Below are 15925 nucleotides of genomic sequence, written 5' to 3' on the forward strand. Positions count from 1 at the left end.
AGAACAGGAAAATCATGGAAACCAGAAGTAAACTAGTGGGTGCCAAGGCCTGAGGGAGGACAGAGAGTGACCATGAGCACAGGTGTCTTTCTGCAGTGATGACAATGTTCTAAAATTAAACAGTGGAGGGGACGGGTGCCCAACTCCATAAATATACTAAAACCCGCTGAATTGTACACTTTAAATGGGCAAAGTTATATGGTGTGTGAGCTCTATCTCAATAAAGCTGTGACTCTATTTATAGTTTGACTTTAAAAAGTGTAATTGTATTTATAGTTCAACTTTACCACTTTACTACAGAAAATATAGAGTATATGAAGAATTTCCTTTAACTGCAGGGTTCTAAATCTTATATAAAATAGTTTTCAATAACATTATTTTAATGAAGATTAAAAAATCATTAAGGAAATATTACAAAGGAAACAAAACACGAACAAAATTACATTGTTCTGATACTTCGTGAGACATAATTAGATTTTGCTATAAGCTTTGCTGAACAACTATACAGTAATATTTAAATAATTCCATTTGCTTTATACAAAAGAAACACCCTAACACAGTAGAGTCTCATAATACCTTGGTGAACACCAATTTGATGCTTTAGGATTTTAATGTGTTAAAAGATTTTCAAACTCAGGCAAGTTTAGAAATGTCTTCGTATTGAATTCCTTCAACTCTGCGTCCTTTTAAAGGTCCCTACAAGTTAAAACAAATGGGGAAAAAAAGATTAAAAATACACAAGTACTTAAAAGACAAGAAAATGACACTACTCTTAAAGATCCATCTATGCCTTTTCCATACCCCTCCCTCTAATACCATTAGGGTAGCCAACATTTTTATGGGAGTATGAATTTTAAAATATTCTATGGCATAGTCATTAAGAAGTGCCATGACTTCTTCGGGACATGTGAAATGTGTTATCACGACATGTTGCAGCTGGGACCTGCTAGCTGTTGGGCATGTCCCCTGCCCACTGGACACTGTCCCTGCTTCCCTGTGTGGTGAGATGTGGTCACAGGATGGAGCTCCAGCCACAGAGTTGAACAGAAGTGACACACGCCACCTCCAGGCCCAGGCCATGCTGTCCTCACACACAGCCTGCCACAGTCCCTGGGGCCCATCTGAAGCACATGAACATGGCAACTGTAATAGCCACTTGCTGAAGGTGATGGAGACACGAGCTGGAAAGATCCTGGCCAGGCTCACAAACCACTCCTCAGAGAAGAGCTAGTCCCTGATCAAGAACACCCATTTTGGATTTTAGAATGAGAAGTTAAATTCTGTTGTGTGTGTTTGTGCCATTTGGGGGTTTCTTTTTCAATAGCGAATATTATTTTAAGCAATTCAGATACTCCCATTCAAATGTGTTTATAGTTGAGCTTTGACAATTCGGAGGGTCTTTCTTACAGAAAATGAGCCCAACTTTAAACATATTTGCTTTTTCTGTTTGTGTTTAAAAGAAGAGAAAAGGGGAAATCTGGACATTGGGAAAGAACAGCTGTCACAGAAGTGGACACCACCTGGGAGCACAGAGGCAAGAATGTGGCCCGAGCCCAGACTGACTGAGTTCAAATACCATCCTCAGCCAGTGACTCGACCCTTTGGTGCCCCACCATCCCCTGAGGGGAATAATAATAGGATCTCAGTTACTGGGCTGCTGGGAAATATAATGAGTCAATGAAGTTAGAATAATATCTGGAGCATAAAAGGAGTAGGAGCTCAAAAATTCTTGGCTCTTATTAAATCTTCTGGTTAAAATTTGAAAGCTGGTCCTCTCTCCTGCAAAATATAAAATGATGATGATGATGACTCTCACCTTGAAGTGAGATTTTAACTTTTTATTGAGGATCATACCTCTCCTTCATAATCCTTTTTAAAATGCTACTCCTTTAATATGTAATAATGACTGTGTTTAAAGGAGCTAAGTTCCCAGATAAAGCATGACTCAGGTTGGATCTTTTGTTACCAAGCGTAAAGGCCTGTGGACAAGTATGCTTTTCTGGTAAGAATACAAAGCTGGGGAATAAGGGAGCCAGTCATTTGGTTAATTAGGCAAACAGCTAAGGTAAAAGGCTTAGACTGTTTTTAAAAAATTTGTGGAATATTTAAAAATCTGCTTATTAAATGAGTAAATTTCAAATATTTTGATACTGATGCCACAATTTTAGACACCAGAAATGATAAACTAGTGGGAGAAATCATTTGGAAAGTTCATGTGTTTCATGGCAATGATGTAAAGGAACTGTGGGGACACAGCTAAGTGGACACACAAATGCAAACAGATTATTTTTAAATTGGGGGAAGGTGTGAAAGAAAAGTAAAGAAGCAGGTGGATCTCTTAAAAGTACACGCTGCTTTGCAGGCAAGCAGGCCTGTTATGTGGGTGTCCTCCTAGCTCCTGCCTCAGTTCAGCTCTGTACGGCATGCAAGCTCAGGAAGGAGCAGCTCGGGTCACAGCGAGGGAGCAAAGAATGGGCCCGCGAAAACCAGACTGCGACCCAAAGGGACCTGGACGGAGCCTAGAATGTCCTCCATGCTGATTAGACGTTTTGCATTGCCTGAGATGAAAGCATGAATTGAAGCAGGATCTAAACTGGAGAATATACAAAGTGCAGGAGAATCATTTTACCAAGGAAATATGAGATTTTCCATGACGTTATACTGACTGAGACAGAGAGAAAAACTGAGTTTTAATTAAAAAAGAACCTCAATCTATTAATTTAATTAGACTAGTAAATGTCTCAGTACCAGGAGATGCTCCTTCCTTTCCTTCTCTTATAGTTTATGTTAGTTAGTGATAGTTTTTAAGTTCATGTTGTCAGGGACAGAAAAAAAATGCTCAATTCATTTAAATGTGGTTTCTCTCAGGTAACGACCTACATGATTTTTCCAAACGTAGTCCAGAGATGGGTTTAGGTGCCTACAACACCACACATGAAATTGGGCAATTACTGTAAGTTCTAGAGAGGGCTCAGGAGGGTCCTCAGACTCTCCGAGGGTCTATTATCCCCCCAAGTGCTAACTTACTGCACTGGATGTAAAAGGATTCATAAGAGTCACAGCACCATTGCCTGAAGTTTCAAAATGCATTATATGGTTGGGGGAAAGCCTGTTTCAGGCCCTTCCTCCCCCCAGAAGACACCTCAGGCTTCACTGGGCCACACTTGCAGACCTGTCCGTGAGCCATCTGCTCTGCAGCAAGGACTTGCACATCAGATTTCCTTAAATTACTTTATTGACTCCACTACCTTTAGCCCTTTATGAAAGAAGGGAAGGACTCTTTAAAATAAGGGCTCTTCCTCCATTAATTCTGCCTCTATATTCCCCACTAATTATATATCATGCCAGATTGAGTTTTATATTACATGTGAGGGAAAAAAGTTGAGATGTGAAACTGAACATACCGCATACAATTTTATAAAATACAGACTGGAAAGGAGCAGGTCAAAATACTAAAGGGAGTTATCTGGCCAGGGGATTATGGGTAATTTTTAAAGTTATTTGTATTCAATTGACCTTTTCAGGTTTTACACAATGAATATTGCTGTAGACCGAGTGTGTCGTCCCCTCCCCCCCTCCCAATAGAATTCATGGCTGTCACCTAACGCCCAATGGGACCGTATTTGGTGGTGGGGCCTTTGGGGAGTGATGGGGTCGTGGGGGTGGGGCCCTCATGAATGGACTGGTGCCCTTATAAAGACCCTGGAGAGCTCCTTTGTCGCTTCCATCATGTGAGGACACAGGAGCCAGAAAGCAGGCCCTCAGCAGACACTAAATCTGCCAGTGCCTTGTTCTTGGGACTTCCAGCCCTCAGACCTGTGAAAACCAGATTTGCTTCTAAGCCACCCAGTCTATGGCATTCTGTTACAGCAGCTCGCGTGGACTAAGGCACACATGCGTTTCTTTTGAAATCCGGAAACGAAATACTTTACAAGGGCAGAGTCATTACAGAAACTAAGCTTACAGATTTCCATATAGAGAGAAGACAAACAAAAAAACCCAGACTCTAAAATAAAACAAAGACCAACCCAATGAAAAGGACCTATGGCATCTTTTTAAAGCATTTAGAAATTCTTTGTGTAAATGTACGTACAGTTTCAATGACTATTGTAGCTGAAAAAGTCTTCTCATTGATGGATTCTAAGGTGCCTTCATTTCCTCTGTAGCCTCCATTTAAAACAAGAATTCTTTTTCCTGCAGTAGAAGAGAATATCACACTGAACGCAAAGAAACGTTCACTTTTTTCTTCTACCTTGTTACAGCAAAGTGCAGTTACACTGAACGACACCCTCTTAAAAGTCCTTAATCCTTTTAGAACTCTAATATTCTAAAGGAGAGTCTGTAGGTGCCTTCAGGACTGTAATGTTATAGGAATCCTCATGGTTTTTTTCACTTGTCAAAGGGATACATTTTAGCCTTAGATTGCAAGTAGAAGGTACTTAGGGTCCAGAAATAATCAGAAAAGAAAAATTAGCTTACTTTGGCTTTTTTTTTTTTTTTTTTTTTTTTTTAAGAGAGAGAGAGGTGTGTGAGCAGAGGGGAGAGGGGCAGAGGGAGACGGAAAATCTTAAGCATGGAGCCTGATGCAGGGCTTGATCTCAGGACCCTGAGATCATGACCTGAGCCAAAATCAAGAGTCAGACACTTAACCAATTGAGCCACCCAGGCGCCTCACTTTGCCTCTTTTTAAAAATCACAGGATGGTTTGGCAGTTTCATAAAAAGTTAAACATATCCTGCCTTGAGTGAGCCATTCTAAGTATTTTCCCCATAGAAAAGAAACCCTATGTCCATATAAAGACTTGTGTGTGAATGTTCTTGGAAGTTTTACTTGTAATGGTCAAAAAACTGTAACCAACTGAAGTGTCTATCAAGAGGTGACTAAATGAAAAGTGGTACATCCATACAGTGAAACCCTACTTCACAACAGAAAGAAGCTACACATGATGTGACAACATGCAGGGATCCAAAATAGTTGCGCTTAATGAAAGATGCCAGGCAAAAAATCAGGACACAGAGTATGATTTCATTCATATAAAATTCTAGACAGATATAAACTTTTCTATAGTGATGGAAAGTACACAAGTGGTTGCCCCGGGGAACATGGGAGGCAAGAGTGGAGGGGTGGCAAGGAAGGATGATAAAGGGCAGTGATAAAACTGGGGGGGAGGGAGGTGATGGGTACACTGGTAAGCTCCATCGTAGGGATGGTTTTGCAAGAGTATTCATGGGTTAAAACTGATCAAACTGTATACTTTATACAAGTGCAGCTTTTTGAATGTCAATTATATCTCACTAAAGCTGAAAAAAAATTTTTTTAAGCCATAAAATGAGTTTTATTTTAGGAGGAAAGAATAAATGATCTGATAAGTGGAAGTTTTATACAGACTAACACTACCACTAGTGCCAGCGATGATACCGTTATGAAGGCTTCAGGTCAGAGGCAAACCACCTAAACAAGGTAGCATTCATACTAGATATTTAGAAGTACTTAAATGATAAAGACAATTAAGGAAGAGAAAAAGCAAAACAATACTGAATTTTATTTTACCATCTTAGGTAACCAAAGAAATATATTAATAACAACCAGAGTATGACTGATATTTTTTTCCTTATGAGTTTGTGTTTTGCTTCAGGAAAAAAAAAAAAAAAAGGATTCCAGGAAGGGGAAATTTATTCACACCACAAAACAGCTTTCACAGAGGACTGGTAAACTATCTTGTCACCTGAAATGAAGCACATCAGTTCTACTGGCACCTACAAATTTCTAGAAAGGAAATCCATGTCTATAACTGTTAGGTAGTGTTGAGAAACCCTGGTTTTAAGGATGGAATCACCAATTTTAATAGGATAGACATTAAATGGTCTGCAAAAAGATTTACCTGGTGCTGGAATTACTGTTTCTAAATGAGTCTGGTCAAGTTTCAGCTTGTCTCCAGAGTCAATCATCTTTACAACAGCTGTATATTTGTCAATTACTTCCTGTCATGTGAAATCAACACTTTTATAATAGCAGAAATAAGTGCACACAAATTTCAAAGGACAGAAATAGGTTAAGATGAAAACAAACGAAATTCCAGTCAAAAGGTAAGAGCAACTCCTGCTATAAATGACACTATTTTATAGATTCCATATACGACTTCTCATTCTGTGCTTTTTAATTTTTAAAAAAATGTATTACGTTTTTATTTTTTTTTAAGATTTATTTATTTATTTATTCATGATAGACATAGGGAGAGAGAGAGGCAGAGACACAGGCAGAGGGAGAAGCAAGCTTCATGCCAGGAGCCCGATGCGGGACTCGATCCCGGGACTCCAGGATCGCGCCCTGGGCCAAAGGCAGGCGCCAAACCACTGAGCCACCCAGGGATCCCCTTATTACGTTTTTAAATTTAAATTTCAGCAGAGTTAATACACAGTGTTCTATTAGTTTCGGGTATACGATATAGTGATTCTATGCTTCCTAATAAAGAATGCAATGCAAGACTTAGCAAAGTTTTTCATCTGTAAAGAATAAAATAATGGTTGGTGACCTTACAATAGAACTTCAGCAAACACAGTGAGAGGAAGAATGCCGAGCTTCAAGTACAACAGAAGGGCATTTGTGCATGCACAATGCTGGGTGCCAGAATGGAATGATTTAGAAATGGCAGTGAGGACTGGAGCGAAGATTTTTAAATTTTAAAATCCTAGGGCAGCTAGAAGTCTCTCAGGCAAAACACAACAAGGGAGTCGTCCTTGGAACTCTGGGGACTTAATCATACTGCCCATGGTTAACAAAGAGGCTGCATCTCACTGACTGGCAAGGCATCACAGTGAGTGAGCGAGTTTAAGCTGCACCATTGGGATTTCATACATACTGTTTGCTCCAGTAAGGAAGCACCAAAGTTAAATATAAACTATGTTGTTGTGAAATGAATCATTTTCCCAACAATTATGAATTCACTTTCCTTTCATGAACCATCAGGCACCTCAGACACAAGTCTCCCGCCCTGAGGATTTGATTTTTCAGGGACACCAAAATGGCCTGACTCCGCCAGTCACTAGCTCTTCACAAATTCCATTCCCAGTCTCCCGTCCTTACCTTAACAACACCCTTTTTCTTATGATATTTCTCTCCAAGTTTTTTGGTTATAATTTTCACGATGATTTCCTAGAAAATAACAACAACGAGAAAATAAAGATGAAAGGAAAAGACCTAAATCATCTTTTCGAGTTTACTCCTTCGCTTTAAATCACGTTCACCAAGAATCACGGCCAAAACGTAAACTGCTCTGCTAAATAGGAAATTCTGGAGTTCTAAGCCTTCCCAATTATGGCAGAGCATTCCCGTAGTGATGTTTTATTTCTTCTTTCTCCCTTTATTCAACATGACTACCAAGAGGGAAGACAGTACCTGCCTCAAGGCTGATTTCGACACTGAAGGTCTCTTGAAATCTAGGACTTTTATTTGCCAATCTCGACCCTATGAATCCACTTCTTTCACAAATAACTTCTTTCTCTCTCTTCATTCAAGGAAGTGAAAAGGGCCGAAGATATTACACTGCTGGTGTTCGCTGCTGATAAAAACTCAGATGGCATGTCTCACTGGGAATCGCAAGGAACTGAGTCTTTGAGCTCACGCATGACATTTTCCACAATGTTCTTTTCTCATTATGTTACTCTGAATTTTTGATACAGACTGGATTTTCCCAGATTAGCTTCGGCTAAAAGTATCGTTCCTCTGAACATCTAATTCTCAAATGGGAGAGAAATCTTGGCTTATTTCATATTAATGCATTCTGAGTTTGGTTCTTTATCATCATTTTCCTGATTTAGACGAGCTAACGGCTGATCATGAAAATTCAATCCTGACTTAATGCTACAGTCACTGTAGTGATTCTGTATTTGTTACTTCAAGTGAATGTAACAGAGGTACTAGATGGTCACAGTAAGCCAGTCTAAAAATATTATGAATCAAAATTCAGTAAGGATTTGGGGGGAGGATATATTATAGCAGAAAAACGTATTTAAGAGAAAACGTGAATGGTCTTATTCTTAAGTCTCTAAGGTTTTGTTTTGTTTTTTCCCCCTACTGGACAGCAAAGCAAGATTTATTAAATGATAACAAAGCAAATTTACTGAGTGATAGTACTAAGCTCCTAAAAAGGGGGGTGACCCAAGAGGGGTTGCCCAAGAATCTAAGACTTTCTAAATGAAGCCAACTAATGCCAAACAGCTTCTCTGATTTAGCCAGAGTATTTCCGGGCTGAGTTTCTCAAAGGCCCTCATGGGTACACGCTCATTATTTGGAGCTAACTCATTACATCATTGGGCTTACTGACACTTGCTCATGCAATAGATCTGTTCAAAGTATTTCTTTTCTGAGTTTAAACATAAAGCTCTCCAATCTATCTGTGTGGACTGCTGGTTATTTTAACAAACATATTGACCATTTTAAAAAAAAAAAAACATATTGACCATTTCAACGTAAGTGACACACAGGGTCATCAGAGCAACTGTTGGATGATCCTCATTTTTACTGTAATACTCTGTAGAAGGAACCAGGAAAAAAAACGGGAATAATTTATTATGAGAAAATTATCAAACATAGAATATAACTGAAAGTATTATCAGTGGGAAGAAAATTCTTGGACTAATTAAAACTTGTAATGCTTTCTTTCTTTTTTTTTCTTTTGGTTTTCTTTTTCCTTTAAACCAATGAAGGGCACATCAGAATCACCCAGGAGGATGGTGAAAATATGCATTTCGCTACAGGAGACTAGACAGTAATAGTAGTAAAATATCTAACCTGGAAAAAACACTTCTCTAAGAATTTGTGAATTTCTCTACAGTAAGAATGACTGCTTTCAGCAAAATTCTTGATTACATTTTCATAAACAATAATCAAACTATTTATATTCAATGCTAAGTGGGACTCCTGTGGGGCTCAGTCAGTGAAGCATCTGCCTTCAGCTCACATCATGATATTGGGGTCCTGGGATGGGGCCCTGCATTGGGTTCTCTGCTCAGCAGGGAGCCTGCTTCTCCCTCTGCCCCTCCCCCTGCTTGTGCACTCTCTCTTTGAAATAAATAAATAAAATCTTAAAAAAAAATTCAAATGCTAGCTACTGGAATGGAGAAAACAAAACAAAACATGGGTGGTTTCCTCCCTTCAGACCCACCCTTTACTAATCTTGACTAAACCTGTACTCAGAGATGGGGAAACAGGGGGCCTGACACAACCCAGGAAGCAGTACTGTTGACCAGTTGAAATCACAACCTTACAGAATCAGATTGCCAGGGAGATCCTGACTCAGTGCTTACTTATGGCCTTCGGGAAATTACTCAAATGCTTTATGCCTCTTTTCTTACCTATAAAATGGGAATTATAACAGGAATTACCTTATAGGATTGATGTAAGAGGACTCATTCCCTATTTAACACAGCAAGTATTTTCACATTAGCTAACTTGCTTCCTGATCCTTCTCATGGCCATGGATTTTCTGGAACATCACAGACTCTAAATGACTCTGCATTTACCTGGGCGTAAGGAATGTGAGACGAGGCCCCCCACCTTGACCTAGCTGGTGCCGCCAGCAACAAAAAGCAACCGTACAGGAAGTTTGGGATACACTGAGCTCAGGCATAAAACTGTCATGGCCAAAAAGGTACACAGGAAACAGCAAATGTAATCTACGCTGGAAAGAAAGCTCCAGAAATTGTGCTCAGTCCCTCAAAACCTGGGAATTTTTAACTTCTTCTTCTTTTTTTTTTTTTTTTTTTACAACATAATAGAGTCTCAGGGGATGCCAACTTGCGGTTTCGGGAAAGCTCTTTCAGGAAAGAAATGCCTCCCATGTAGAAGACCACAAACTAAGATATGGAAACAAAATTATTTTCAAGCTTAGAAGAAGCAGGACAATGAAAATGTGATTGAGAATGTGGGATTTCTTGACCTTCAAGGTTATTATTAATCTTACTTTCTGAATCAAAATGATCTAAATGACACACTCTCACTACTTTTCAGTCTCCTATTATTGATCAAACCAGCTTCTTTCAGGAGCTTTAATGAAGGAATCCTGAGCGTCTTATGAAAACTTTACATCTAAGTTCAAGACAGAGCATCAAGAAGTAATACTTTTTAAAAATTATTTAAATGTTTTAAAATTATTAGCTTATAATAACAACAATAATAAATACACGATAAAATACAAAGCTTTACTTGATGTTTGTAAAATTAAAACTGGCTTTTTTGACAAAGTACCTAAAGAGAGATTTCAAGTTCAATAAGCTATAAGTTGAAAACAAATAACTTTGACATTCACGATTTCACCTTTCAGTCCCATTTCTGATAACACAACCCTTGTCATAGAGCAAAAATTGGAAATAATTCCAGGCTTAAATTCAAGATGTCCACAAACAAATCTGACATTAAACTCAAGAAATCTGACCAGCCTGTAAAGGTGAAGTAATTCTCCAATACAGGTGCAACTGATCAGTTAAGATCAGATAAAAAGAAAAGTCATGAAAGTTATATATCCATACAATTTAAGTATATTTGAGAAACTCAGTCATTTATCCCAAATGCTCTTTACATTATTCACTTTTTTAAAAGCATTCAGGACTTAAGAAGCTCCAGCTGAGTACGTACCGGCTGTAGCCAGTGGTCTGTTCGGGCAGTTCTTTTCTTTTCCTCTTCAATCTGTAGAACACAGAAGACATTCATAGAATCCGCTCTTTAAAATCCTCCAATTATTTCAAATACCATTCTATGTAGCGAAAGACTAGCATAAAACATATACCTCAAAAAGAGATCCGTGGAATTTACAAGCTCTGACAAATACAAATAAACACTTTTTGCAATTAATTTTTGATTAAAAGAAAAAAAAAACCACTTTGGGGAGGGGCGCACCCATTTGGATCAGCTGGTAGAGTGTGTGACTCTTGATCTTGGGGTTGTGGGTTTGAGTTCCACGTTGAGTGTAGAGACCACTTAAAAATAAAATCTTTATACAGATGCAATGAAACTCCGGGACACCTGCACCCCAATGTTTCTAGCAGCAATGTCCACAAGAGACAAACTGTGGAAGGAGCCTCGTTGTCCATCGAAAGATGAATGGATAAAGAAGATGTGGTCTATGTATACAGTGGAATATTCCTCAGCCATTAGAAACGATGAATACCCACCATTTGCTTCGACGTGGATGGAACTGGAGGGTATTATGCTGAGTGAAATAAGTCAATCGGAGGACAAACATTATATGGTCTCATTCATTTGGGGAATATAAAAAATAGTGAAAGGGAATAAAGGGGAATGGAGAAAAAATGAGTGGGAAATATCAGAAAGAGAGACAGAACATGAGAGACTCGTAACTCTGGGAAACGAACAAGGAAGGGGTGGTGGAAAGGGAGGTGGGTGGGGTGACTTGGTGACGGGCACTGAGGGGGGCACTTGATGGGATGATAGACTCCTTACTCTGGGAAACGAACAAGGGGTGGTGGAAAGGGAGGTGGGTGGGGTGACTGGGTGACGGGCACTGAGGGGGGCACTTGATGGGATGAGCACTGGGTGTTATGCTATATGTTGCCAAATTGAACTCCAATAAAAATAAATAAATAAATAAATAAATAAATAAATAAATAAATAAAATCTTTTAAAAAAACCCACACATAGGCATGACCCTGGAGACCCGGGATCGAGTCCCACGTCGGGCTCCCTGCATGGAGCCTGCTTCTCCCTCTGCCTGTGTCTCTGCCTCTCTGTGTGTGTCTCTCATGAATAAATAAATAAAATCTTTTAAAAAAAAAATCCACACACACTTGGATTTACAAAATTATATGATAAAGCATGTCAACTGATCAAGAAAATAAACATGAGCAACCTCTACTTAGTTGACAGTGCAAGGCCTCGTGCCAGTGCTATAACACCCTCTCCCTGCTTCCCCCCATGTGCCTGTTACAAGCTGGAAAACCCGCCAACATTTTCATGTGGTAAAAACACACTTATAACTAATTTTGCACAGTCTGATGGCAAAAAGGGGCTTCTCTGTTTGAGAAGGATAATAAATCTTGTGAATGTAGGGCAAGAAAAATATAATGAGAGATATAAGCAAAAGGGTGTCCAAGGAAAGAGTGCTGTCTGGCGGGAAATACACCTTTTTCTTTCTCAGAGGCCTTAAGTGAACCCTAAGTACCAACTTTCAATGGATCAAACCACCATGATCCTTTGGTTGATAATAAATTCCATTTAAATTTCTCCAGCTTTCCAATGTAGCAAAGAACATTCTAAATTTAGCAGGTTTTACAAAGGTAGGGGGCAGATCTGGCTTCCCATTTTACTTTGAATTAGATTCAGGGACTCCCTGTTGTGGCCTATCGAGACGTCTAAGATGTTTCTACTTTTCTATCAAACTGCAAATGGCATTTACTCTTGTAATCGCCATGCTCCAGCCATGTGGATCTTTCCTTAAGATGCTGAACTCGACCTTTCCTGCCTTGGTACCTCTTCACAAGCTATCCCCCATGGCCTGCCCTTAGGTCCCCCTAGCACTTGGCATTTTGTAATAACTTACTCACTGGTTCACTTGTTTGGGGAACACCTCTCTTACCAGACTGAAAGCCCCGTGACACATAGGTTTCTCCCTGCTACAACAACACAGGACCTCACACAATGCCCGGCACAGAAGAGCCACTCAGTATTTGCTCAGTGATGGAGCGACCACACTTTCTAGTATACATATTTCATATTATACTCTATATGGGTTAGACCGCTCGGCCTTGTAAGAGCACCCAGTAATGGGGAACACCAAACAGCTGTCTCTATCCCTTCAGAAATGAGGGGAGGGTTGGGGAGACGAGAGGAATGATATTACAGGAAAAACAAGTCAGTTCTTATATCCATTTCTTTTCTCTTTGCCTGTCCTTAATCTTTCTACTTACTTCATAAACGTATTGATAAGGCTATGTGTGGAAACAGAGAGAGGAAGATTTAGAACTGCTCTTAATGTGCACGTAGATTTAGAGCCAAAGAATGGTCCTCGATTCTAAATCACAGGTTTTCAAGGATTCATCATATAGGCTTAGCCATTAGGTTAAGTCAAATTCAAAATACGTCATAGCTTCCTCTTGCTGGCTAGGAGGTGGCCCACGGAAGTCAGAGGCAAGAGGAGAGCACAGGATGGTGGGAGGAATCCACGGAGGATGCCAATTTCACAGAGCCACAGAAGGGGAACAAGGGTTTCATTTCTAGCTTCATGGACCACCAAAGTCCGTGACCATGAACACATGGAGAGTTCTGAAGGCAGCACTCAAGGAAGGAAAATAAACCTGTGACGAGGGGTTCCAACTCTGCTCAGATGGAACTGCATCCAGACTCCCTCCCACTAACCTAGCCTGTATACATTTTCTGACTTTACATTAATCCAAGCACTAGGAGACTATTTAACTTTCCTTAGTTTGAATTATGCCATTCCTCTAACTGCTAAAACGTCAATAAGCAGCTCGTAAACTATACCTCCATGATTTCGTCGAGGGCAGATTTCTTTTTTTTCTTTTCTTTTGACTGAGCTGAGCTCCGGGAAGATTCTTTTCGTTTAACTGATGCTGCGTTCCCGATGGCATTCAATGCGCTCGGTCCCAAGGAACTGGTAAAAAGAAGAGTCAAGCTCATTAACCAAAACTATGCACAGAAGAAGGCTTTCTAACGTGCAGGATAACAGTACAGATGAAATTTGTTACATGATTAATGTACAACAGATTAGTTGAAACAACAGAGGACCCGTCCTTATGCCTTGCAGGTCCCTAAGCACCGCAAGAACATAGAACCTTTCCTGCCTGAACGCCCTCTCCCCTCTTTTCACCCCCTCACTCATGCCAACTACGAGCAGTACATCAAGGTGCTGACAGCGCTGGCTTCAGGGTTAGTTAGGTATGTCAGGGCTTAAGGAGACTTCTGCTTCTGACCTTGAGTGATTAACTTTTCTTCAGTTCCTCATCCATAAATGAGGATAACAATGTGACCCAACTCAGAGCTCAACCGCAAGGATTAAATAAGAGGTTTGCAAAGAAGTCTAATGCATTACTGTCAGTTCTGTTTTTCAAAAGCAATTTCACATTGTCACTTAATTTCTGGTTGCTCCCAAATGCCTAAAATTGACAGTGTAAATTCTAACTTTTTTTTAGCGTGGTATACAATTGTCACTACTGGCGCAAGAATGCTATCTAACTTATTATATATATATATATATATATATATATATATATATATACACACATATACACATACACCAGCCATTCTGAATAAGAATTATTATTGAGGGATCCCTGGGTGGCGCAGCGGTTTGGCGCCTGCCTTTGACCCAGGGCAAGATCCTGGAGACCTGGGATCGAATCCCACATCGGGCTCCCAGTGCATGGAGCCTGCTTCTCCCTCTGCCTATGTCTCTGCCTCTCTTTCTTTCTCTCTCTGTGACTATCATAAATAAATAAAAATTTTTAAAAAATAATTATTATTGACTGAGCCACGCCATGTTTCAGGTTTCATGCCTTTGCAAATTTGCATGTGCCTCTTTTATACCTAGAACGATCTCTGCATTTACCTGTTTGTTCCAGTTCTTTAAGATCCATCCTTCATGAGGGTTTGAACTGCCATAGCACCTGGTAGTATGTATCATATTCCACCTTATAATCATTTACATATATGATTTGTACAAATAATCATGTGTACGTATTTGTATATACTTATTTTTTCCTGTAAAGTGAGTCATCATCTGGCGACTCACATAAAATACATGCTCAATTAACATTTGATGACTAAATGAATATCTGTATAATCACTTAGATTATCATATTTGCAAAAGATGAACAAAGGATAAATATATGCATGAAGCTACCATGAAGATAACCAAGGAAATAAATGTGATTAACAGAAAAACAATGGAATTACTACTTGGGACTTTTTTTTTTGAGAGAGAGAGAGAGAAAGCATAAATGGAGGAAGATGGAACAGGGGCAGAGGGAGTGGGGGAGAGAATCTTAAGCAGGCTCCCCGCCCAGCACAGAACCAGATGCAGGGCTCAATCTCCTGATCTCTCCAAGATCACAGTCAGACGCTTTTAACGGACTGAGCCACCCCTATTTGGACTTTTTTTTTAAGGCACTTAAAGGTAGCATTAGATTTACTGGCAGCCAGATTACTCTCTGGATTCCCATTCAGCCTGGAATCACTATAATCCTGACTTCTTTTCTATACAAGGGGGGTACAGGTCAGGATTCCCCCACTTGGTCTTCAGAGCGGCTATTCTTCCTTCACCTAACTGGTAAGGTTTTACATCTACCCTTCTGAAATTTCACTTACATAATTCAATCCTCTGAATATCTAGGTTCTGACTCTGTTACCGCACAAATCCCCCAGGTTTATGACAACTGTAAGTAATATAGATTTGGTTCTGAATGGATTAAGTTCATATAGAGATGAACTCTTCAATTTACTGCTTAAAAAGAAAATTCTTTAGATTGAAAAGTACTTTTAGCTAGGAATCTACCAAACTTAGAACTAATTCCAGATCACAATCAACCACACTACGCTATATAAGAGGGATGAGTAACAACCCTAGCAAATGGGGAATGATGACTGAGTGGATATTTGGGGTCCAGAGATCACCACTACCTCCTTGTATGTTTGCAAACCACCTACTTCCTACTAAAACCAGCAGGAAAAGCTTGCTACTGTTTTCTGAAGATTTTTCTCCACTTTTTAGAAAAATATTTGCTTATTTTTCTGCCTTCTCTTTACATTCTCAATTCCTTGAATTTTTTCAACAAGGGTTCCTAGAATGCCCTAATAAATTACTTCAGTAGTTCGCTATTTGTCTCACCCCAGAAACATGAGTTTACTCAAGGCTATTAGATACTTTTCTTAAGACTAAGCTGCATAAAAAACAAAC

General features: G+C 39.5%; 1 protein-coding gene across 1 annotated transcript in view; it reads right to left on the reverse strand.

The window, feature by feature from the left end:
* Positions 1–359: 359 nt before the first annotated feature.
* KIN (Kin17 DNA and RNA binding protein) overlaps positions 360–15925 on the reverse strand; it is a 35542-nt gene continuing 19976 nt past the window's right edge. The window contains exons 8-13 of the mRNA XM_055331799.1: positions 13495–13624; positions 10633–10683; positions 7084–7152; positions 5882–5981; positions 4094–4194; positions 360–696 (exon numbers count right to left, since the gene is read on the reverse strand). Of these exons, the coding sequence (XP_055187774.1) occupies positions 634–696; positions 4094–4194; positions 5882–5981; positions 7084–7152; positions 10633–10683; positions 13495–13624 (514 nt within the window). The 3' untranslated portion in view covers positions 360–633. The remainder of the gene's footprint in view (positions 697–4093; positions 4195–5881; positions 5982–7083; positions 7153–10632; positions 10684–13494; positions 13625–15925) is intronic.

This window comes from Nyctereutes procyonoides, unplaced genomic scaffold, assembly GCF_905146905.1.
Source record: "Nyctereutes procyonoides isolate TBG_1078 unplaced genomic scaffold, NYPRO_anot_genome, whole genome shotgun sequence".
Lineage (NCBI taxonomy): Eukaryota > Metazoa > Chordata > Mammalia > Carnivora > Canidae > Nyctereutes > Nyctereutes procyonoides.